Source organism: Seriola aureovittata, chromosome 9, assembly GCF_021018895.1.
Source record: "Seriola aureovittata isolate HTS-2021-v1 ecotype China chromosome 9, ASM2101889v1, whole genome shotgun sequence".
NCBI classification, from domain to species: Eukaryota; Metazoa; Chordata; class Actinopteri; order Carangiformes; family Carangidae; genus Seriola; species Seriola aureovittata.
Genome location: NC_079372.1, coordinates 24,641,749 through 24,668,099, shown reverse-complemented (window position 1 = coordinate 24,668,099; position 26,351 = coordinate 24,641,749). Strand labels below are relative to the sequence as shown.

Sequence of the window (26,351 nt, the reverse complement as noted above, 5' to 3'; positions counted from 1 at the left end):
TTTTTATCTAAAAAGCTGCAGCTTCTCCTTCACTTGTGCTTGCTCATTGAGCGTCTTGCTCGATCCAATATGGCCGCGGCGTTGACGTACGGTCCATTGGCCAATGCGGCATCTACGTACGTATGTTTATGGTTGTAACCAGGGCCCTTGAATAGGCTATTACTATTCAAAGACTCTGGTTATATCTATTTCTGTTATTTTCGTCGGCGTGACCGTGCTATATCGATATGAGCTGGAGCTTGTCAAGTGCAAAGGGCAGCAGCCTTTCTCGGAGGTTTGCGCAAGGACATTGACATAATCCTAGGATCTTTGATGGGTCGCGAGCTACTGCGCTTAAGCTCAATCTGTCTTTGACTCAGCTCCTACCGTTGTAAGATCAGTTATCATCTCTGTGCAAGATCTGCAGTAAGTTTGAGACAGAATATTGCTACAAAAGTAGCGTAGCTCCTTTAAGGAATTGCTCAGTACGTAGGTTGTGTGCGTAGCGGGCGAGAGAGAGAGAGAGAGAGAGAGAGAGAGAGAGAGAGAGAGAGAGAGAGAGAGAGAGAGAGAGAGAGAGAGAGAGAGAGAGAGAGAGAAGAGAGAGAGAGAAGAGAGAGAGAGAGAGAAAGAGAAAGAGAGAGAGAGAGAGAGAGAGAGAGAGAGAAAGAGAGAGAGAGAGAGAGAGAGAGAGAGAGAGAGATAGAGAGAGAGAGAGAGAGAGAGATGATGCTGGCTACCGGAGCAGAGAGTTAGCTAGTTAGTTAGCAGCACAGCTGTGAATGCATGTGCACTTCAGGCTGTTTGTCAGTAAATAAATCTTACAGCTCCTCAAGACCCAAGTTCCCTCGTCTCCCCTGTGCTTCCACTACAGTGCAGGGATGCCAGGATGATTAACAACACAGAGACAGGTAAATACAGGATTCTGCATTGTCACTGGAATGTGTCATTGTCCGTTAATGGTAAATATTTTTAAAATTATCATAGAAAAGTAGTTTATAGATATTTTTCCTCTATATGGTTGGAATCAGTTCAGCAAAATAATACCAAAACTTCTTCAGTCAGGAAAGAGGAAGGGGAAGATGTCCAGACAGAGAGTGCAAGATGCAGGAGAGAGACTTTGAGCACAGAAAAGGCACACAGGAGACATGAGACAGGACTGGGCCTGAATTTGAGAGATTTGCTGCTACTACTGTCATGAAAAGGTATGTTTTAGTCAGGGTGAGGTGGGGGGGGGGGGGGGGGGGTGTTTGGCTGCTCAGCTCTGCTTCCTTATCAGTAAAGGTCACCACAGGCCACTGGTATGCTTATCTAATTTTATATTGCAATATTTATATGGATTCATTGTGTTTATAGCACATGGGAATATCTTTTTCTGGAGAATCAAGTGAGATACCTGAAAAATCTCATAGCACCATGAATCCGTCCTGCACATTGATTTACAGTGTTGTCTGTAGTGATCTGATACAACTAGAGATATAATATGATACAACTGATGTCCCTCCTCTGTCTGTGGCTCTCAGCTTCGTGACTTAAATCTTTAAAAACACCTCATAAATATACAGTTTCATTTTCAGCAGGGTCTTTGTATTTGTCATAATTAACCTTAAAATGTAAAGAAACTGATCTGTAGAATTAAATTAGATCAGGTAGGGTTCAAAAGTCAGAGGTCATGTGAGGGCAGGCTGGAGGTTTTCCTGGGAGAACAGACTCTGTTTGTTCAGCACATCCACGGGTTTGCTGTTTTATGCTTTGTTTTTATTTGGATTCCTAAAAATCATTTTTTATTTCTTTAATACTCAGCCTATTTAACAAAAACACAGCAATTTCCACACTTGAATTAAAAGTGTTTTCCTGCTCGTGTGCTGCTCCCTGCGGCTGCGTCTATTTATAAAACCCACCTCGTCCAAACAATGGAATCATGGGATACAGATGAGAGTTTTGTGTTGATAACAGAGATGACAGTCCAGTGTGGTAAAGTCAGAAGTTTGACCCCCTGTCAGTGCTGAAGTGCCCCTGAGCAACACGCTGAGTCAGGGTGCAGTTCACTGAAACAACACAGTGTCAGCTGTGGCCATTTAGATGGTTTTTAATGGGTTTGGCTTCAGGACCAAAACGACTTAATGGGGCCAAATTAAAGGAAACATCCAAGCTAAATGTTTCCTTGTTCTGAAAGTGCTCCGTTTTATTTGTGAATCTGAAGCAGAGGCAGGAGCCGGTCAGAGCTTAAGCCACGCCCCCAGTGCCTGGAGGGGGGGGGGCGCTGAGACAGATCTCATTATACAGTGACTTGAATGCATTCATTTACATTTAACGCATCGAGTTCACATGAAATGTATTTAGAAAGTACATGTACAGCCTTCAGGCATCAACACAAAGCAGAGATTTGAATGCTGGGTAAACAGTGAAGTCCTGTTATACCTGAATAAACCCAAAGTTTTTCTCTTTTTAACAGTAGCTACACGACCAGTCTTAATCCTGGTACCTGAGTTTGATTTAAAGCATCTGCAATCTATGTCTTTATAATATATAAACAATGCTCAGGTGTCTCTGGTAGTGATGAACCTACAGAGAATTATCAGCTGAATCTGCAGCTCTTCTTGGCTTTACGGAGCTTTACAGTGAGTTTCAGCTCATTGTTTATCTGTTTACTGTTCTGGTTCACTCTCTTTATTTCAGATAAACAGCTGTAAAACGCCAATGTCCACTACCTGCTCAGCAAACAGAAGACGGACACAGTTAGATAGCAGCTGGTGAACATAGCGAAGCATTTAGCAACTAAAGAGCCAGATATTTCCCTGAGGAGCTGGTGGAGACCAAACTCAGAGCTAAACACTGAGATTCATCGGGTGACACTGACATGATTTCACATGAATCATCATGTTCCTGGTGTAAATAAGCAACTGATTGCTAATTAGAGGCCAAAGAATTGAACAGTTTTAGCGTTTAATGTCACATTTTATTCAATTGATTATCTTCTGTTTTATTCCAGTTTTCATCCGTGAAATTTTAATAGCTGGTCATTTGCTGTTGTTTTTATTCACTTGTCATTGTTATAGATTCTTGTTCTTAGTACATGTACAGTACATGTATTCTGCTTAAGTTCAGTTTTGAGGTGACTACTTTTTTCCATTATTTGTCAGTTTATACTAAACCTACTATAACAAACATTTCAGAGGTGGATGTTGTACTTTAGACTTCACTGCATCGCAGATACTCTGTAGTTCTTAGTCATGTTGGAAGTTCGTGGTTTGGATCAGATCAGCGATGTATCAGTAATAATAATCCAATAACATGATCTAACATAAGCCAGGTTTCCATCGCAGTTTTGGGCATAATAGAAGTGAAGGAGTTGTGAAAGGTACGTATTTCCATTGACTGACGTTATGTGAATAGAGCTGGGTTTTCTCCTCTTGTGATATTCCACACGGCAGCAGATTCCCAACATCAGCTAAATGTTGGGACGATTGCATCCATCACAGTAGCCGTTGTAGTATTTAATCGAAGGAGATTAGGATGCCTGGTGCGTGTGATGATGTAAGGACAATCCTTTTATACCTGGCAGCTGCCATGTATCAGGGATTTTAGAGAGATAATAGTCTGCAATGTTTTTTGAATGTACTCATGTCATGTGACTTAAATTCAGAAAAAGTGTTTACATTTCACTTTTGCAAAATATTGCTTTGTCGGATAGTCTGAAAAACCAACTCATGCGAGCCTGTACTTCTTTTTTTTTTTTTTGAAATTCACGTGTTTCTGTTAACTTGCTTGTTTTAGTTTGCAACTTCAAATTGCGCATTAATCAGGTTAATGGAAACACGCTACTGACAGGGGTCATTCTGCAGTATAATGTCTACTTAAAGTAAAAATTTCAGTTCATGACTTATTTTTTGTGGAATATTTTTACCTTGCAGTATTATTACTTTTATTTATGTAAGAATCTGAATTCCTCACCACTGTGTAACAAAATATAGAAATATTCCTTTAATACAGTTTTGTTTGGATGTTGGATGGAGACGTTTGATTGTTCTCTGGGTGTTGGTTGTTAAAGACAACACTGTGTTTTCTTGGACGTCCCTTTAGTGTATTTTATAGGATAATACATTGTTCCTGTTCTACTGATTTCCATTCATCCATTTATCACTCATAGCACATGAATTATAGATGGTTGATCGAACAAATGCATTCATTTAGGAAACACAAAGCAATTTTTACTGAATCTTTCTCTCAACACATGTCGGCCTCCGTACAGTTCAGGAAGTGACAGGAGTGTTTTATCTGAGTGAGTGTGGTGCTTATTTCTGCTTCCTGTTTGTGTTTCTGGTCGCGTCTCCTTGGTCGTGTCTGTTCTAATATCCCCCGGCAGGAAACACAGAACTGACTCAGCCTTAAAATCTTAAAACATTGAGCTCGACTCGGAAAATGTGGTAATTTATTGAAACTTACAGACAGAGCAGAGGTGGACACTAAAGAGACAGCTGACTGTCCTGAGGAGACCCCCACCAACACTGTGTGTGTGTGTGTGTGTGTGTGTGTGTGTGTGTGTGTGTGTGTGTGTGTGTGTGTGTGTGTGTGTGGTGCAGGATGGTGCTGCAGTGCATCTCCATCAGATATTACATTTCCTTCTGTTGCTGCAGACTCTCAGCAGAAAAACGATCGCGTACATCGTTTGTTTAGAAGACGTGTGTATTTTCCTGACAAGCGCCCTCTTGTGGTTGCGTGTGGTTGCAGGAAAGGTTAAAGTAGTATGACATTTTTATATAGACACAAAACCTCTTAGTGAAGAGAACCAGCTCTGACTCCTGCTGACAGTGTGGCTCCTAGTCAACGTAGAAATCCTGCATTCAAAGTCTTAAGTAAAAGTGTGGAAGTATTATCAGGATAAAATGTTGGAAGTATCAAAAGTAAAAGTACACATTTTGTAGAAAAATGGTCGCTGTCAGAGTTTTACTGTTGAATGTAGTGTTTTTGGTTTCATATTACAGCTGTTTGAATGTGTATGTTGCATTTTACTGTTAAAGTGATTTAATTTGAACTACTTTATATCCTGTTGAGTAGGTTCATCTACAGCAATGCAGCATTTTCTATAGGATCATCATATGTTTGTTGTTTATCAGAAAAATTCTAATTCAAAATCGCCAAAATTGGGGATGCAGAGTTTCCACTGGACAGGAAGTGTGTGAAAATCTGTAATCTGAAAAAAAAAACACTAGTAAATTGTCAGACAAATGTAGGGGAGACAAAGTATAAAGCTGCATAAAATGTAAATGTACTTGCATTGCTCCTAACAACAGTCAACTGTGTTTTTTCATCAAGCAGTTTGAGCTGCCTGAACTTACAATAAGTTTTTCTAAAATAGTAAATGTTATGTACAGTTAAATTATTATATTGTGGATTAAATCATGTTAGATTAATACAGTGATGCTGCGTCTGTTTCCCTCGGCAGCAGTCAGAGATTCTTCAGGTCACACGGGTGAAGTTTGAACCATTATGCAGCGACATAAAAGCAAGAGCCAGTGTTAAGTCAGGGGAAAGATACAGGGACACCAGAGCCATTTGGCTCTGACAGAGTTAATCTTCTCACCGCTTTGGTCGAGAGACTGAAACATCTCAACAACTGTCAGTTGGATTCCCTTGAATCTAATAGTCTAAGAGTCTTACAACTGTAAAAGTTCAGATAAATTAGGATGATTGAGTAACCTGACAAGGATTATTCATCATATTCAAGTCTTTGCCTCAGACATCGTCACAGTGTCCGGTAGCTTCAGCTTTAGCCGTGTACGTTCCCTCTCTGCAGAACGCTGCATCACCCGTCTTTTGTTTGTGTTGTCTCGTGATTTTATTTTTTATTGTATGAAACAGAAAATGAAAATCAAACCAATTATTACATTTCACTCAACCCTTTTTGACCAAGAAAAAGAAAAATACCTGAAATGAATGTCTGAAAAGAAAATCTAGTGACAAAAGAGACACGGACTGAAGTGACAGAAAACCAGTTTTTTTTCCTTTAGTGTGTGTGTGTGTGTGTGTGTGTGTGTGTGTGTGTGTGTGTGTGTGTGTGTGTGTGTGTGTATGTGTGCAGCATCTAATTTAAATCTCTCTCTTGCTGTACTGCCAGAAAGATTGTAGTTACGTTGCATTTTTCTCCCGACGTGTGTGTGCGTGCGTGCATGCGTGCGTGTGTGTGTGTGTGTGTGTGTGTGTGTGTGTGTGTGTGTGTGTGTGTTTGCGTGTGTTGCATTCCTCTCCATATGCTTTTGATCCTGGGCCCCTCCCACTCTGTGCTAAAATCAGCAACACACACACACACGCAGAGTGACAGCATGAAACCTGCGTTGTCATAGCAACACCTCACTTGACTCTGCGACCATCCCTCCGCCCTCCCTCCTGCTCCTCCCCTCCCGTTACACGGCAACCGTCTCCAAGCAACATCATTCTCCCGCCCTTCTCTCTATCTTTCTTTCTCTTTCTCTCTTTCTCTAATTGTTTGAGCCAAAGTTGATTATGAACGAGGGAATGAAACAGGATGGAGGAGGGAAGGAAAATGAGAGAAAGGGAGGAGCAGGGGGGCGATAAAAGGAAAAAGAAAGGGAGGATAAAACAGTGGAAAGACAAAGGTGGAAGATGGAGAAAATAGAAAGGGAGGGAGTGGGAGGAGAGGAAATGAAAGGAAGGAAGAGAGAAAATATAACAAGGGGAACAAGGAAGGAAGGGAGAAGGAGAAAATAGGAGGAAAAAGAAAGGAAGAAGGGAAGCAGGTGGAAAGGACAAAGAAAAGAAGAGGAAGGAGAGAGACAGACAAAAGAGAGGAAGATGCTAAGAGGGAGGGAAAGAAAGAAAGGAGGTAATGAAAAAGATGCTAAGTTTGGAGGGAAAAAAGGGAAGGAGAAAAATTAAGAAAGAAAAATAGAAGCAAACAAAGAGGAAGATCAAATGGGATGGAAAGAGAAACAAAAATAAAGAAAGATAAGAGGAAGTGTGTGGAAAGACGATGGACAGAAAATGAGGAGAAAGATGAAGAGATTAGTAAATAATGGATGTGTAGAAAGTGAGGGATAAATAAAAGGGAGGGAGAGCTGATGTTTACATTATTAATCGTCATTTCTTCCTTCGTATCATTATCTTCTTTTTCCTCTTTTCCTTCATCTCTTCCTTCTCTCATTCTTTCCCTCTTCTCCTTCTCTCATCTTCCTGTTTTTCTTTTACTATCTTTATTTTCATCTTTATGCCTCATTTCCCCATTTTCTTTCAGTTTTCCTTACTTTCATGCTCTCATGCTTCCTTTCCTCCTTCCCCTTCTCCTTTCTCCTCCCACTTTTACAACATTTCCTTTATTCCCCTCCTCATCATTCCTTCTGCTTTCTGTCCTCCAACCCCCCCTTTCATTTCTTCCACTTCTGTTCTTTCTCCTCTCCTCCTTGTCTCATATTCTCTCCTTTCCTTTCTCTTTTTCCTCTTCTAATGTGTTCTCCTCTTCCTTCTTTCCTTCCTTCCTTCCTTCCTTCCTTCCTACTGCTTTTTCCAACAGAAACTCTCAATAAAAACTCTGCAGATTTCAGAGAAGAATTATTATTGTTCTTCACAGAGAGAAATAAATGAACCACTGATTTAAAGTGTTAAAAAATATCTCAGTAGTCACGTTTAACATCAAGCTATTAAAACTCTGAGCCTCTCTGGCCGTTTCCTGAGTGATTCAATAAAAATATAGCAGATTTCAGGTAAACACTCAGAGAAACCAAATCCTGCAAGGTTGGATGGTGGGTCCAGGTGGGCGGGGCTTGGGGTATGGCAGAGAGCAGCGACTTCTTTGTTGTGACATCACAAAGTTACAGGAAGTCCTGACAGCATTTCTCTGTGGACTGAGCGCTTTGATACTTTCACAGTATTAATATAGAACCTAGACCTGCTTTATAATCAAAGAAGACATGGACAGCTACCTATTTACAGTATGGGACCTTTAATGAAACATTCATCGCAGGTCTGTGTTGGGATGACTGTAGTCAGTGGTCAGAAGTTGTTGTTGTTTTCTGTAGCGAAGGGCATTTTCAAAACGGTAACAGGTGCCAATGGCAGGTTTATACCTACAGCCTACATCCAGTGAGTCAGACCAGGCTGACGGACACCAATCCACTGCTCCGACCTCCACACCAATAAACACACAACAGCGATGTATGACAAGCATCACAATCGCCTCGCCTATTGTCTGTTATGTAAGACGGCATGCGGCATCTTGTTGTGTCATCACACCTTGACTTCTTCTGCCTCATGACCCTGAACCATAAGCAAGTGGTCTTTCCCCAACACAGTTATTGTTGTGTCTAAACCTAACCAAACTTTAACCACAGCCTTGTCAGATAAGAAAACTGTTGTGTTGTTGATGGATGTGATCAGATCAGAAAATACTTCTGTTTGTTGTCCATCAAAATATTTTGTTGTTTAATTTTGAACGATCCTAGAGATACAACATGTGGCTACAGGAAAGAGGGAGAAAGTAAGTGAATTGAGGATGGAGAGTCAGAGGGAATGAATGGAGAGAATAAGGGATAAAAGAAGAGAGAAATAAAAAGAGATAGAGGAGGGAGAGGAGGAGGGCAGCTTATGAGAAGTAATGATGAATTATAGAAGCTTGTCCCCAGGCTAGAGAGTCACTGTGACGGGAGGAGAGGGGGGAGGATGGGTGGATGGATGGATGGATGGATGGATGGATAAAAAGGGGAAATGGAGAAATAGAGTAAGAGGTAAACGAAGAAAGAAAAAGGAGGGGATGGAAAGCAATAAAAAGTAGGGTAAGTAGACAAGAAAGAAAGGGGGAAGAAGGATGAACGGTCAGAAAGAAGAACAGATACTGAAGGATGACAGAGAGAGAGGAGGATGTGTGGGTCAATACATTTTGTCATCAAGCAGAGCAGAAAATTATGAAATGCCCAAGCTCCTGTTGCTGTGGAAACCAAGGGGAAGCTCTTTCATGTTTCATGCTTTGTTGCCCACGGTAACTGTCCTGAGATTGAAGGATGGATAGAGAGAGAGAGAGATTTGTTTCAAAACAGGAAAAATACAGAGAGTTGGGGAGGAACAGAGGCTGTGGTAATTAAACAATAATCATCAATAATCAATAGCGTTAATCAGAATTCTGAATCTCTGAATTTTGCAGTGAAGATGTAATGACTCCCACAGTGTTCATGTAGGACGTCTTCAATGACAGCGGAGGGAGGTTCAGGTTCAGGGCCTTGCTCATGGGCACGCTGACAGTATCTTCTTCTTTTACTTCACATTATGTCGACACTGGAGGAACAGCCACCACACGTCAGGCACTACTCAAGTACTGAAGTACAGTTTTAGATACTTGTACTTTAATTGACCATTTCTGTTTTCTAGTACTTTATGCTTTGAAGATCAAGCAAACAAACTATATGATCAGTTTAGAAAATGTTTATTAAACTGTACATTAAACTAACCATCAATAAATTAAATAATTAAAATTACTTGAAGGCTTTATGCTACTTTTGTCACATGCAGTTGTGCTCCCCAACACCTGGAAACAGATTTTGATGGGTGAAATCGGAGTTCCCTTTTAAGCAGAGCAAACAGCCAATCCTGTCATTGGCCATGATAATATGTTGACTGCACATTTCAGGTCTATTTAACAGTTTGAGTTTTAGTAGAAGTTAATAAGTGTTAACATGTAATATGTCATGCTAAAAACCCTCCATGTGCCGTCCTTACACGCCTACACACTTTGCTAAAATGCATGTAGGTTTCCTAATGTCAACGATTGAGCAAAGTCAAGCTGAACACTCTGTGAAAGCAGCATTTGCTTGAAAATTTGGGTCGTTTTGCGCTGGCCTTTCGCCCATTTCGCCTGCTGCCCCGAGGCTGCAGCCTGTCTGCACATAATCAACACACACAACGCAGTCAGCTGTCAGTCATCACTCTGCTGCTGTCTCGCTGTCTGAGCAGCTGAGGACGGGGAGCTCCTCTCTGCAGCCAATCAGCATCTAATCACTGAAAATAGAAGCACAACACTCAGTTCTCTGTTTTGATAGAGTGACGGTGTGTGAGATTCTCATTTCATGGTTGATCGATGCCAGAAAACACAATAAACTCTCACAACTCTCACTTTTCTATAATTACCTGAAGTAAATCTGTGACTTCTTTTCCTAGTTGTTGTATGTTGTTCATCTTTCTCAGCTGAAGCCGAAACAGTCGTAGTGAGCGCAGCAGCTTCTCTACTAATGAGCAGCTGCTCAGACTGGCAGCCATACTGCAGTTAATAAAGCGAGCAAATGTACTGTGGCACCTTACAAAACTTTATGAAATATTAAATGTTAGTCTATACTGTAGCTATCACCTCATTAATACAGAGAGCTGGATAGAAACACGACGTTGGGATATTTTAAGGTATATATTTCTGCCTCTCTAAAGTACCAACTTCTGATATCTGTATTTTCAATAAAAGAAAAAGCTTCAAAATAGCAGTTCAGAAATTCACACATTTGATTTCCTCTTTAGCATGTTTTTTTAAGTTAACCTGCACATTTATTTGATAACAGAGAAGGCAATCTGTTTCCTGTTTACACCTGCTTACACATGCCCAGTGTATGGGAATGGTCATGTGTTTTCAGGTGTGTTAGCTATGGATTATTGGTTCCTGGCATTGATTGATTATTGTAAACTGATGAGAGAGAGAGAGAGAGAGGAGAGAGAGAGAGAGAGAGAGAGAGAGAGAGCTTTGGTGTTTCACATTCATGTCAGTGAAAGAGTTCTGGACTGAATGAGGGGGAGTGGTACAACGACTATTAAATGTAAATATCCAGAAAGACTGAGAAAATGGAGCGAGGCAGAGTTCATTAGTGCTGTTTTCATCAGTATTGATTATGACTGAAGCTCTGCTGATACACAGTGTAGCTGCACTTTATCAATACAAGGAGGAGGATACTGGGGGAGGGACAAACAACTTTTTTATATTAACTATTATCTCCTGGTTATTTTTCTTTTTTTCACTGGTGATAGACTATATGTGTTGTAGCCAGTTATTGTTAACTGTGTAACGTGTCCAGTGAAGCTTTAGTCTGTTGGTTAATGAGCTCTCTGTGAAAAATCATGTGTAAAAGTCTTGTAAATGATGAAATGTAAACTTCAGTTCTTTAAAATATCAAATACAGGATATTCCTGGTCGTTAACATGATCTGTGTGTTGACCAATAAAAATGATTAGGCTCTATGGAGTTGTAAAATACGGTCTCCTTTGAATTATAAACAGTTGTAAAGTGTCTGATAAGCATTTAAACTCAACATGGCGTTCCTGGTTTACATTTCATCATTTCACCAGGACCTGAGGCAGCATGTTCATGTTCTGTTTTATTTTTGTTTTTTAACCCAGTGCAATTTTTGGTCTGAACACCCACAAGAACTCAGGATATCTCAGCTGCTGCTTCTTACTTCGACCATCCTCTATCAAATCTGTCTCTTGAAAAGTCCACCAGTGTGATGGAAGTGCAGTGTTAAATTGCTGGAGTGGTCCTTTACTCCTTTAGTGGATTCATATTTGTCTTGAATCATAAAAGGGAAAGTTCTAAGGAGTTTAGTAGAAAAACAGAGGAGATCTAAACATTACAGTAGAAAGAGAGAGGGAGGCGGTGAAGGAGGGATGATGATGATGCGCCTCTGACGAAAAGCGAAGGATGGAGAGAGGTAGAGACAGTGCAGGAGAGAGGCTGAGGCAGCAGCGGATGCTCTCTCTCTCTCTCTCTCTCTCTCTCTCTCTCTCTAAGTTGCTCTCTCTCTCTCTCTCTCTCTCTCTCTCTAAGTTGCTCTCTCTCTCTCTCTCTCTCTCTCTCTCTCTCTCTCTCTCTCTCTCTCTCTCTAAGTCGCTCTCTCTCTCTCTCTGTCTGTGGCCGGTCGCTCGGTCTCCTCCTGGTTGTTGTTGCAGCGGCAGCAGCGTCGATCAGCAGCAGCAGCAACAATGTGGTGCATCAACTGCGCCTCGGACAAAACGCCCGCGATCCTGCACAACAAGCTGCTCTACTGGTAAGAAAACAACGCGAAAAAATTAGCTCTGAAACCAACACGTCGCTGCCTCCTCTTCCTCCTCCTCCTCTTCCTCCACACTCACTCACTCACTCACTCACTGCGTGTTTTCCGCCCGTGATGCCGCACTGCTGCCTGCGCGCGTTTTCTGTCAGCGTCCTGTGTTTTTCGAGCAGCTGATGTTTCTAAATCTTAATGAAATGCGACATGGCAGCGCGCGGCGGCGGCTCCGGGGTGTCAGGCTGTTTGTTGGCGCCACAGCTCATATCAGTGCTGTTTTATCGGAGTTAGCAGCGGTGGTGTTAGCGTCGGTGTGCGCAGAGTAGGCACACATTAGGAGGTTACTATTTACCTGTGGTATGTGCGCGTGCGTGCTTGTGCGCGCGCCCTTTTCTCTCTACCTGTCTCTCCTCTCCTCCCCTCTCTCTCTCTTTCTCTCTCCCCTTTTGTCTCCCTGTACACCGGATATATCTCTCTACCTTTTTCTTCCTGCGTGCTGCCTGACGTGACCTGAAAGTCCTTAAACTTTTTAAATGACCATGAAGAAGAAATCAGACCAGAACAACCTCTCCCTCACTGTTACCTTAAAGCTGAGGAGTTCACACCTGAGTGGATGTGAGGCATCATCTTGTTTGTCTTTATATTAAGAAATTCAAAGCACTGTTTTGTTTTTGGTATTGATGTATGCTGGAAGCAGTTTTGAGTCTAAAGTTTAAGCTGTGACAGGAGCTACCAGCTGCTTTACACCTGCAGTAATGACCTGCTGACATACAGTAAGATAATAATACATCAGACCAGCGTCATGTAATCTGTATGTGTGTGTCCTAAACTTAAAATCAAATATGCTGTATTGACTGCTCAGCCTGCAGTGATAGGATGAGGTGATAAAGATGAGTAACAGGCTCAGGTGAGTCTGTATCCATCTTGTTTATCAGTGGATTATATCTGCTGTCTGGGTTCCGGTCACTATAATGTACTGGAGCAATACCCACACTTTAAGTATCTGCAAGTAGTCAAGTACCTATTTATGTGGTGTATGTGTGTCTAGGTGGTTTCATTTTATTTCCACCTAAAGATCCGACCATTACAACAACAATCCAACACGCACTCTGTAGCTGGGAGGAGTCATATGAGCTACCTTGTACCATGTAGATCTATGGTACATAAATCATCTTTACTGAAAACATGATATTCATATTATGACTTCAGTGTTAACTGTATCAGTATTTTTGTAATTATTATCTTTGAGAAGGACAGATTTTCAGTTTTTACTAATTGTTTATCTCATAGTGTTTGAACATTAGTGAATAATTAGTCAAGTCCGTTTCTAAACAGCACATTTAAAAACAACAAATGATGACCAAGTGAAATGAGAATCACCATAAAATCAAACAGAGGATCAATTAATAAAAGTAACAGCAGAACAGCTTCACACAGTGAACAGATCAACAGATCAACATGTCTGTGATGATGTCAGGTTTAAGGTAGAATCCAACATGTGAAACTTCAACTTCATGTGTGTTGATATTAGTCCTTATATCTGCATTAGCACCAACAGCTGGGGTGGTGTTGCACAGTGGACAGTGATGAATTGTGGGATACACTCTGAGGTGGTATCAGGATGAGTGTGCATCCAATGTGAGCTCAGTGAACTGCATGTTGGCATTTTCCAGATGTGGGACACTCCTGCCTTAAGGCAGATGAACACACTTAAAGGATAAGTTCACAGTTTTTTAGATCCATCTTAAAATGACAGTCAGGTGTCCCTATGAACAGTGAAGCAGGATTTGCTTGCTGTGATGATTCCTCCTGTTCATACTGGTTACCTTTTCATAATGAGCTCTCAATGCAAGTGATGGGGACAAAATAAATATATATATATTTACAGTTTTTTCTCTTTCACTGTTCAGGGAAACTCAGAGAGAAATCTACACTCAGACTGATGAAGCCTCGTATAAACTTCTGATAAACCTGGAATATATTTTGCACAGTGAGGCATTATGTGCATTATGGAATCTCTTAATGTCCTGTAAGGACTAACCTGTCTACCAGAAGTTATGTTTCTATAACTAATGTGCAAAAGTAATTATGTTCTGTGGGAAATGTAATTGTGACAGGATTATGATTAATATTAACGTAATGAAGAAATTTTGTTAATTGTTGTGATGTGCAAGTCCCAAATACATTAATACTGAACATATCAGTAGTATCAGAGGTGTTTGTTGTCTGTCAGAGTATCTGATCTCGCAGACAACAGTGACTCCAGCATTATTAAACTGATGTACGGTTTTGTTTAGGACAGCGGTGTTGCAGTGGTTAGCAGAGATGGACAGTTGTTTTCAGACTCTCACAGCACTTGGTTCAGGGAAAGAACATGGTCTGGTTTAATACAGAAAAAGTTACTGTGACTTCAGACACAGGGTGTGTATTAAACCAAAACCACCATCTGCCTTTAACCATAACCAAAGTTTTTATTGACTGAACCACTGACAGTCTCATTTTAACAGTGGCGAGGTGGTTGAGTCACCTGAGTCAAACAAATGTTAACCAAATGAGAAAAACAATGCGATACATATTAGTGTATCAAGTGAAACAGGAACAAACTGACTGATTTTGTACTTATCTTTAATTAGAGAAAGAACGTCAGTCGTTGTTTTTCTCTCTTTCTTTATTCAGAATGTTCAGTTTAGTCCGTTAGTCACCTGTGGCTGTTTAGACGGACTGAATATATCAAAACCAGCCGGTCAGTTTATGTCCTGCCCTCCCAACAAAGATTCTGTTTCTCTCTCTGTCTGCCTCTATGTCTCTCGTCCTCTCTCTCGCTTGGTCTGCGGGGTTAGGGGGTTAATCTTCCTCAGTAATAAGTCCTCTGTCAGTGTGGACAGAACCAGACGTTTTTGTGAAGTTGATCGCTGCTTCAACATTTTCTTCTCTGACCCGTCAGACCGCACAGTCACACTGTGATCCCACTAACAAGCAGACAGACGCACAACAGCCGGTGTGTCGCGGACTTCCGTCCAAAGACAGTCAATAAAATCACAGCTTGAGTCATGTGACAGTCACAGAGTGTAATCACACATATAAGCTCAATATAGCCTTTTACTGTCAGAAGAACAGACAGAAACATTTCTTTATCTAAAGAAATTCAACAGTTTTTAATTAGATTAGATTAGATTAACTTTATCCCACAACTGGGAAATTCATTTACCACAGCAGAAAGATAAACATCTATAGAATAAACATCTATGGAAATATACAACAAAAATATACAAAATATACACTAATAAATACAATATATACACAATACACACAATAACAGAAACCATATACTTTAGAAAAACTCATTATATTGTATAATATTATTATTATTTATTATTGTATAGTAGTTTTCTGAAAGGTTAGAGCAGCAGAAACAATTCAGACGATAGAAAGACAAGATCAGTTAAAGAAACCAGCTAAATGGACAACAATAAAGAGCACTGGGCTTCCACAGATTTTGTTTCAAGTCTCTGTTGTATAAGCCAAACCTCCTCCTCCCAACGTGGGCTTTGTCGCTCTTTTTTATTGTTGTGACTTTCACAATCTTCACTTCATATTTATTGTAACCATGATGACAAAGGTTCTCTAACCTTAAAGGTCCCATATTTTATACGTCGACTGTGTTTTATTTGAAGTCTTGATCCACAAGAAGATATATTTGTGGTTTTAAGAACCAAAAACCATCTCAGTGTAGTTTTACATCTCCTCTCTCAGGCTTCTCTCTGGAGCTCTAGTAACAACAGGTCAATGAGCCAATCAGAAGAGAGGCTCGGAGCCTGGCTATTTTCTGAGTGATCCAATAAAAGTATAGCAGATTTCAGGTAAACACTCAGAGAAACCAAATCCTGCAAGGTGTGATGGTGGGTCCATGTGGGCGAGTCTTGAAGCATGGCTGAGAGCGGTGCCTGCTTTGTTGTGACATCACAAAGTTACAGAACTTTACAGAAATCACAGACTTGCTGAAGCTTCTGAATACAAGCTGTGTGCATTTCTGTGTGGACAGAGCGCTTTGATACTTTCACAGTATTAATAGGCCTATAGAACCTAGACCTGCTTTATAATCAAAAAAGACATAGACATCTACCTTTCTACAATATGGGACCTTTAAGGAAGTAGGGCTACTTATTTTAACCCAAAACATGAACTTTTTGTGCTTAAGCCTAACCAAACGTGGACTGGCCCATACATTGTTTATTATTGTTACCAGGACAACAAAGGTCCGTTATCAGCCCAGACTGTGTCAGAGGTTAAGGACCAACAACCTGTATGGTCGTTCAGGTTCAGGTTCAGGAAACCTAAAATAACTGTTTTTGTTGTTGTCGTTGTTGTTTGGCTGTCTGGGGGAAGCAGAAACAAATTGACATATCATTCCCTTTTGAGGTGATACAGTGAATATGTTTGCAAACAGTTTCTTATTTACATGCTCAGCAGTTACAGAGCAACATGGGTATTCATGTGTTTTGGTGTCTGTGTCACGTGATGAATCTCAGTCCAGTATTCCCTCTCTTTTAGCTTCGTGTTAGCTGCTAAATGCTCCACTATTTTCACCAGCTGCTCTGACTGTCGGTCTGCTGTTTGTTGTTGAGCAGGTAGAGGACCGTGACGTTTTACAGAAGTTTTTCTGAAAACAGCTGCCCATGAGAGCAGAGAGAGAGAACCAGAACAGTAAAGTTGTGTCCGGACAGATTAAACTCAGAAGCAGAGAGTAGCTGCAGAATCAGCTGATAATTTAACAAGTTCTTACTAGAGTCACATTGTCATTTCAAATATTGATTGTAGCTGCTTTCAATTGGCTGATGCTCAAAACTTCCTCTCAGACAACAAATGTAACAACAGATTTAAACCATATCATTTGTTCATGAAAAATAACTCCTGTCTGTTAAAAATAACATTATATACTTCTTTATGATTATTTCATCACAATATTCACTCTTACAAAATCATGATGTTGATGAAGTCAAAGGACATTTGCTGAATTGATCGAACTGGAGCTTCTGAGTTTTAGAGATCATGACTTCCAGCTGTTTCTGAACAGATGTGTAGTGTTTTGGAGAAGAACTGTGTCCAGTCACTGTTTTGTTTCTGTAGTTTTATTCTTTCCTGAACACTGTAGTAACTAGAATCAATGCAGGCGTTTATATGTTAAGACATGGTTCCTGATCTAAGTGTCCATGATGGAGCTTCATGTCAGAACCCAGAGGAGTGGTTTTTATCCAGGCGGTACAAGTGGGAATCCAGTTCCCAGCCCCAACAGTGTGGTGCTTCATTATCTCCCTGCTCTCTGCGGTGGGAGTGTTGACGAAGAAAAGACATAAACTGAGTCACGCCTGCTGTTCGGGAAACATTGCTGAAGGAATTGACTCAGCAGCATTGTTGCTTTAATCCCATAGGAGCGAGGCTGTTGCCTGGAAACCTGTGAGCTGATTCTGACCCGGCTTTCTGGGCCAGACTCGGGCTGTGAGGGACATTAGTAATGCTGCTGAGGAGGACAGACGCTGCAGGGTGAGGATGCTACAGGCGGCTGCTCATTACAGGACGTTATTATATGTGAAAGTGTTGACAGAGCAAAATATGTACTGATGATCAAGATATTCTTAGAGTCTTAGGTAGTGGAGCTGAAGATGTAAAGTTACTCCTGAGGGTGGCGCTGGAGGAAAGGTCATACAGTCAGTAAAAGATGAGGGATTCATTCTCTGGGGAGCAGGAACGTGATCTCTACGTTTCATGACAATCTACCATTTAGACTTTGATATTTCTCTGGATATAAGTGGAAAATTTAGTCTTAAAGATGGTGCTAGAGAAAAGGTGATGAAAGGTAACCAAAACCTTTAATATTCATCCTCTGGGTAACAAAACAATCTGTCTATTATTCAGGTAACTACAATGGACAGAAAGACATCCAAGTTGTGTTTTTGAAATTTGTTAATCTGAACCAGGGAACTGGTAGAAACTAGTGATGTCATAAACACCCACCAACCAATAAATGTGTTGGGCAGGACATTACAGCTGAAAAATAAACTTGTCAGTACTCTCTGGTAGTCAACTTATAAAAGGGAGACAGTTTGAAAATGTATCTTTGGCATTTATGCTCTTCATTTTCTTGTTATTTATTGGCGGACACATTCACTAATACTATCTATATCTGTAATGGGCTATTTGTTAGCAGATACATCAAGGAGGCCAAAATATCAGTTCGACTATATCCAAAAACCACCAAAGTGTTAGTCTGTCTCTTAACACTTTCTGATATCCCTCTTCTGTCTGATTATTGGTTCTTACTGAAGATGTAAATCTTTAAAAAGTCCTCACAGATAAATAAGGTTTGTCCCAATTCAGGGGACGTGGTCTACGGAGGTGTTCAGTAATTTCCCAAAACAGCTGCTCTCTGAAGTATTGACGAACAATTGTTTGTTTAGAGCTTTTGTTGGGGACTATATTCAGCAGCGGATTAATCCACATTTGGTGCTTTAGTGAGTATTTCAGGCAGCATGTTGGTGTGTGTGAGACTGAATTAAAATAAACAACAGTGTGTGTGTGTTCATGGTGATGAAGGAACATGTCACCCAGTGTCACAGTGTGACTCACTGATGTGTTTTAATAGTTTTTGGAAACAATAGAGGAATCAAATACATCATGCTATGATACACATAGAAGTGTGTGCTACTTGGAGACATTCATTGACATTCATCTTTCCATCGGATCCTCTGACTTCAAGAGAAATACAGAATATCACAGATTGTGCTTTGTCTCAGGACTGACAGACTACTTACTGTAGTTTAGTAACGTCAGCAAACTCCAGGCCTGGCTATGCCCCTCCCCCTCCGCCTGAGCGAAGATGGATTATAATCACCCAGAATAAGAAATATAGAGATAGTTCACTGCAGCTCTGCTTTCATATCGCTTCATTCTGCTGCATCAAACCACCAAAAAACAGTCTGATTCTCTGTTTGTTTATTGCCTCAAAGACATTTAATAAAAAAAACATTGGATCAGTTTTTGGCTTCCATGGTGATTTAGTTTTCTGTCTATGATTCCCCCTTTTTGTTTTTCACCTTGATCACCACGGTTCCTTGATGAAAGCGGGGGCAGAAGAAGTCTGATTTAATGGGTTTTTCACTTCACACCTGAAGGCCTGAAAAAGTGAAGAGAGTTTGAGAGGAGGTGAAACTGTGACGTCACATCCAGGAGGGAGGGAACAAAAACACTGTGAGGCAACAGAGCAGCAGGTCTCCAGGTTTAAAGCATTGATTTATCTGTGATCAGGTCATTAAAACTTTAAAATAACCTCCATCTTGCTAAAGTTGCAGCAGTTCCTACAAAATGGCTTCTAGCTAAAAGAGAAACCAGATGAGTGAGTGGCTGGGGTATTTTTTCTGCCCCAGAGTGACAGCACTTTGGAGCAGCACCTTCCAAATCTTTATTTTGGCTTTTGTACTCGAGGAGTTTAATTCCATGTCATTCATCTGCGGCAGACAGGTGTGAAGCAGAAAATAATGTGTTCACATGCCCATAAAATCCCCATAAGACTCCCAGCTTTCTAGTTTCGAGCTGAAAATGTCTGGCCAGCATTCAGAAAGAGCCGCCATATTTCTCTCTGTCACCTCCACCTCAGACTCTGCTGACTGAGCATCTCAGTTATTTCTCCACCTGAAGTTTTTATTTTTCATCAAACAGCTTCAGGGTTTTAACTAAATAATGAAGACTATTTCCACCTGTGTGTGCTTAAGAGAACCCAGAATAACTGAGAACATGATCATCATCAGCTGTTTGTCTCCCGGCTGATTAGTAATGTCCAACCGTATTCAGGCAGGTATACAGCTTTAATAACCTCACACATCTTAATGTTACTTTGTGGATTTGCTCATGGCTGCAAGCAAAAAAATCAAAAATACACAAAAGATGACAAAGAAGACAAGTTCATATATGTAATATGTAGTCAATAATGTTTGGTTTGTTGTCGCACTATTTCGCTATTTAATTAGGCAGGTTGTTCCAGAGCTGTGGTGCCCCGACAGCAAAAGCTCTGCCCCTTAAGTCTCACAACTTCACATTGGAACCACCAACAAGTTCCTGTCTGAGGACCTCAGACTACGTGCAGGTTGATTGATTCAGAAATATAGTCTCGGGCAAGGCTACAATGTCCCAAACTTCTCCTTATGTGCTAAACTTTCCTTGGAAAGCTCAGAACCAATCGACCTCTAACACCATCTGTCAAATGTTTCCACAATCATAGTATAAAGGGATTTCAGATATCGATGCATTGATTTTTCCCCTATAGCTAATCTCACTGGAAATCATCTTCTGGAGACCATGAACATCCACAGCAGATTTCATAGAAATCTGACCAGGAGCTGTTGACATTATTATTAACTCACAGGACCAAAGTGTTGGAAGAGATAAAACATGTTGTTTAAGACTGAAATATGTCCTAACAATAACAGGAGTCCCTGCTTTAACTGTTTCCTCTGACAGACTGAGGCATGATGCAGCAAAATGCTCACTACCCTGCGCTATACAGTATCTGTGTGTGTGTGTGTGTGTGTGTGTGTGTGTGTGTGTGTGTGTGTGTGTGTGTGTGTGTGTGGTGTGTGTGTGTGTGTGTGTGTGTGTGTGTGTGTGTGTGTGTGTGTGTGTGTGTGTGTGTGTGTGTGGAGGGCTGTGGGTGGATGATCGGGGCTTATTATGTCTGCTCAGCTCAGATCCTATATACACACCGACCAGCTTTACTGCAGCAGGGGGAGAAACAGGCTCATATAAACAGCCTGCACTACTCCAACTGTGGCTTTTAATGTGCGTGTGAGTGTGAGTGTGTGTGTGAGAGGGAGAGAGGGAGAGAGGGAGAGATTAATCAGTGTTTTGTGTTCTGCAGTATTTTGTGGGCTTCAAACACCCCCAGAAGAGCAGAACAACCAGAAGGTTCTCAGATGTGTGTGTGTGTGCGTGTGTGTGCGTGTGTGTGTGCGCGCTTCTGAGCGAGTAGGCTGGTGTGTGTTTGTGTATTTAAATGCGTCGAGAAAATAAGTGGCTGAGCAGGACGGCAACAGTCAGGCTTCACTCGCCAACCCTCCAAGGTGGTCGTTGCTGGTTGAGGACGACGTGGATGAATCAGAGTCTAAATATTCTGACAGTCTGTTCCTACAGGCTCCATAAACGCTGAGCTGTGATGTGATAGAACCAGTGAGATGCTCCCATGCTGCATCTCTGTGGGTCTGAGGTTTGAGGTGAGATCAGGAGATTCTTAAGTCGTCGATATTGATTTTTACAGAAAGCCACTTTGGGCAAACTGTAGTGAGATATCTGACAGGAAAAGGAGGAAGGACACGTGCAATAATTATTCTGTTTTAGAATAATGTTTTAAAGTATTAGACAACTAAACATTTTGACCTGATGCAGATGAAAAGTCGGAGGATCACACTCAAAACCACAAACCTCGCTGGAATGCTGGGGAAACTATCACCAAACTCAGTGAGATTCATTGTAAGCTACTGTGCCTTCAGAGAGGAAATTACTGATGATTTGCCCTGTTGAAACCACAGCAGTTGTCCGATGGGTGTGGAAATGAGAGATTGGCCTTGGATGGGAGCAAGTTTGCTTTTTAATACACAAGTTGCCACTAATACACTAGTAGTCAACAACTCCATGTTCTAGCAGATTAGCAGCAAAATTGTCATAACAGGTACAAGAATTTGTTAAATAAGCACAAAGTAAGTCAAATTTATCGGTTATGAAACAATCAGTTACCACCAATTTAACCTTATCTGAACATAAAATTGTTGTCTGTACATGGCCAGCGTGATTTAAGAGCGTAGGTTTTCCAACATGGCCGCCTGAGGCTGTTACATCACCTGGAAGTGTTTTAAAGAAAGTAAGCGTGATGAGCTGCAGATGGTCACTGCTGCCAATAGTTTTCACTCCTCCTCACTTCAACAAACAGGTGTTAGTGTTGAGCAGGGATAAACTTTGTTTCTGTATTTGTTGGTTACATTCAGTCAAATGTATATTAGTCAGCTGGAACTATAAAATATGTCCACGCCATCAAAATAATATCACCATAATATCATCATATTCAACCATGTTCCAACTTTAAAACATATTTCTCTTTCAATGTAAATCACTGTAATATCATAAGCATCAGATATAATCAGTCCAGCACAGATAATCATTGTGTGACCTACTTTCCAGTTTGGTCTTACCGTCCAGGAACTGAACCAGGATCAGTTGGCTGAACCTTCAAACACTGACAGAAAATGCTTCCAAAAACCAGAACAGAAAAATCAGCTCAGGTTCAGAGACAGGAGAGAAAGCAGGAACTAAATGTTATTGTCTGAATGTGGATGTTGAAATTTAGGAACATTACTACATCAAGATTTTTGGCTTTGGATTTTGAACTTAAACCTGAGGGATTCAAGGTGAACAGTGACTTTTGATTGGTCATATTTGGGACCAAAAATTATTTGTTTCATCTTCATCAAATTGGAGGACATTTTGGCAATTCCACTATGTGCTCAGTGATTTAATGGTACAGTGATCACTTGATCATATCATTATTAAAATCTATTTTATGAAAAGATATTTGGTTGTTTTCTATAATCCTGAGCAGAACGTGTTGAACAGAAGGGACCCGAAGATGGAGCCTTGGGGAACTCCAGTTCACTGCCCGTACATGTATATTACCACTAGGGCAGAACAATTAATTGGTTTTATATAGAGCGATGATGAGGAGACTGGAACCTTCTTCACATTGATACATGAAACAAACACAAATGTCATGTTTTCCAACAATTGAGTTTTGACTGGATCTTTGACCTCATGATCTCATCTCATTGTGGCCTCTTCTTCTCCAGTGGTTTAATGACATCTCCATCAACCAAATGCTAATGTTCACAGAACAGTGGTGGATGGGAACTCGTTATTTCACAATTTCTTTCATTGATTTTCCTGGAAATTCGCTCTAAACCCGAATATAAATCTGACTACACACTGTATATAAAGAGACAGAGTCTTTTGAACTTAAACAACCGATGGACAAACTTATTTTTTTGCAAATATGCCACTTTAAGCAAATGATTAAGTCATTAAGGCTTAATTAATTGCTGACCCTAAACTCTTGTGTGTGAGCTGTACACCATGTTGGTGCTGCCCTATGTCCTCATGACACAGTGTTCCTTCCCACCAGCATAACATTATTAACAACGTAGAGAACTCTAACCCTGACAGTAATGGGACACCCAGCTGAGTCATCCAGTGACTCTGCAAAACCTGTAAATTAAAGGGAATGAAAAAAAAAGGTTGGGATTCAAAGGTTTAATTGGTATATTGGTTTACCTATTGAACACTGTCCCTGTTTTTCCCCAGAGGCTTAGTCTTCTCCAGGAACTGTTCTGGCAATTAATCTCACACATCACTTTGTTTCTAGAAAAATAATTAGGAAACTAGGACCCATGAAATATATTGTTACAGAGAAATCTGAGAGGTTGAATGGAATATTAGAGTTTTGTCATTATTTTGTCAAAACAAAAATAAAACAGCGATTTCAGATCTCGTCCTGCAGCAGAACATTTACCGTTTACAGTGTTTTACTCAGCGCGGCTTCACAGAAGCAGCAGAATTTTTACAAAGGCAATTGCCCAGGAGATTTGTGGTGATCAATCTGAATCTATTTTTTGTGTCTCCTCACCGTTAAAAACAGCTTCTTCACTTTCTCACCTGAAATGCAACTGACGTCTGAGCTCAGAAATAGACCCGAGAATCATGCACAGCCACTGCACGGTCTGACACTTACGTTTGAATACATGTGATGGAGTGTGTGTGTGTGTTTGTGTGTCTGTTTGTGTCTGTGTCTGTGTTGTATAATTTAACTGGTAATTCCCCGTAGAGGTTTTTGTAGAAAGGCTCTCCAGCTGCAGAGCTGTTTGCAGTCTGTTGTGACAGAAATGTGACTGAATCAGGTTCGGGTGAAATATTTCACAGCAAATGTTGTTGTGTTAACTGCCACCATCTATTTTCTTACACAGAACCAAAGGGGATTTGGTTTTTAGTTTTTTTTTTTTTTTGTCAGAGTAAAAAAGTTAAGAGATTCAACTTTTTCAGTTTCATGTTTCCTCTGTTTAAAAATGACCGTGACCAAGTTTCTAGACCTGTGATTCGCTGCCCAGGGGCCAGATGCATGAAACACTGTGTAGATTTATGACTAAAACTATGTGTACGCACAAAACCAGGAATATGCGTACACATTCTTCTCGTCAGAATTGTAAAGAGGAACCATGCGTATAAATTTCACTCATTGAGAAATAATATACACAAGCTTAATTTCCACTCCCACAATTAGCCACAAAATGGATGAAGACACTCCCTTAATCAGTTTGCATAAAAAAACACTGTCTCAACCATAAGTCATCAGACACAGAGAAGAAAGATGAGAAAAGAAGCACAATTTGACAGATGTGAAACTGAGGCTCTTACAAATGGAAGGCAGAAACATGCATCAGTGTCCAAATTTAAAGTCCTGTTTTACTCTGAACTTCATTTATTGCGACTAAAGACGTCTTAATGAGGCTGCCAGACAGGCGTCTAAAATTGTGATTAGTAAATATTAAAATAGTATGAAACAGTTGTCTCTACAAAATGTCTGACGATGAATGATAAGCATTTTATACGATGCTCAAGGAAACATTGAGCACACAAACACAATTATTTCTGTTTATGAATTGTAAAATTGTTATTGCCGTGTAAATGACAAAACTTATAATGAATGCAAGCTCCATGAAGTTAGTTATTTTGTTTTATGTTAAATTACATCTCAGCTTGTTTTGTATTTTCATCGCTTTGGAAAACCGCGTGTACACATGGTCAAAGGAAAGTGTGAGGTGCACCACATTCTGTTTAAAAATACCAATTCATATGTGGGAAATGGCATACACATGTTTTTTATGTGTAAGCATAATTTATGCATCTGGTGAAATGTGATTTTTTTCAGTGGTTATAATACGTGTGTTGCTGTGCTTACTGACGTTGGAGGAACATTCAGTCAATCAGAGCTCTGTAATCAGGATTAAAGTTGATTTCAGTCTCTGGCTCTTAGATCCAACCAGTGACCTGCAGTTTGCTGCCATCCACTTAACAACCTTAATGTCTTTATTTGTCTTTCCACGCCTTCTCTCACTCTCTCTGTCACCTGCTATATCTTTTTTTTTATTATTACAAGCAGTGCAAGCTGTTCAGATGTTTTCCTGTATATTTTGCATATAGAGCTTTGTCTGTATTGATTGGTTGTGGCAGGAAGGTTTGGACTAGATACAAACAGACTCTAATAAAAATGGGCAAAATACAAATGTTAAAATGTAGTTTAGTTGTGGCACTAAAAATTGTGATTATATAATGAGTGATGACTTTGTGCAGCCTATTGACAACTAAAGTTTTTATTTTAAAGGTCCAATATTGTATAAAGGTAGATTTCCGTGTGTTCTTTGATTATTAAGCAGTTCTAGTTTCTATAGTAAAACTGTGAAAGTAACTAGAGAGAATGTTGAATTATGGGTTGTTTGTAGCCTTACTGTTGCTAGGCTAGCGAATGTTTTCAGTCTGTTTATAGTGAGTCTGTGTTGGTCCAGTTCAACCTGCAGGACTTTCCGTACACTGGTGTTTTGCTGCTGCAAAGGAGTCATGAAATATGAAATATCCCCCCTGACCTCAGGATCCATCAGGGGGTATACTGTATATGATACAGATACACTGTTTTCATACTGTCACAGTGTTTGCCTGACATAACATCACATGCCACTGTCAAACTGTAATTTACAATCTTGTATGGACACATACTGTGCTTTTATTGCAGATATTCTAATCCAGTGTTTTATTTTGGAGGGACAGACAGCAGGTTACTGCAGATATGGGCTGCAAAGTGGCTTATGTTGTGTTTGCAGTGGATAGCTTAGGATATAGGATGTTATTTCTCTGCGTAACTCCCTGGTTACGTTCCTCGCTACATCTGTAAAAGATAGCGACAGAAAAATGGCGGTGAGCACGTCCGAGCTGTACGGGTTGTTGTAAAGTGACTGTGACTTGTTTGTCCAAGTCCAGTCTGTCCAGCTGATATAATTATCATTCAACACGAACAACACCAAGTTCTTGATGAGAGGTGTCTGCTGGAAGTGGGATGCAGCCGGGTGGAGGCTCTGACAGCAGCAGCAGTTAAACACTTTCAGACGACACCGTGTCACTTGAAGCAAACTGAGGCCTAAATCCGATCAATCTCTTCCTTTTCTAAACATTTACTCTGTCTTTGTCCTTCTCTCTCATCATTTGTCC

The 26,351-nt window shown here is 40.5% G+C and overlaps 1 protein-coding gene across 7 annotated transcripts in view; it reads left to right on the top strand.

The window, feature by feature from the left end:
* LOC130175035 (IQ motif and SEC7 domain-containing protein 1-like) overlaps positions 1-26,351 on the top strand; it is a 150,193-nt gene that overhangs the window by 79,555 nt on the left and 44,287 nt on the right. Inside the window, exon 1 of one of the 7 annotated variants that reach the window (XM_056385302.1) lies at positions 11,833-12,005. The exons of the other annotated variants lie outside the window; for them this stretch is intronic. Within the exon in view, the coding sequence (XP_056241277.1) occupies positions 11,941-12,005 (65 nt within the window). The 5' untranslated portion in view covers positions 11,833-11,940. Of the gene's footprint in view, positions 1-11,832; positions 12,006-26,351 lie in introns of those variants that run through there. 7 annotated transcript variants of the gene reach the window in all.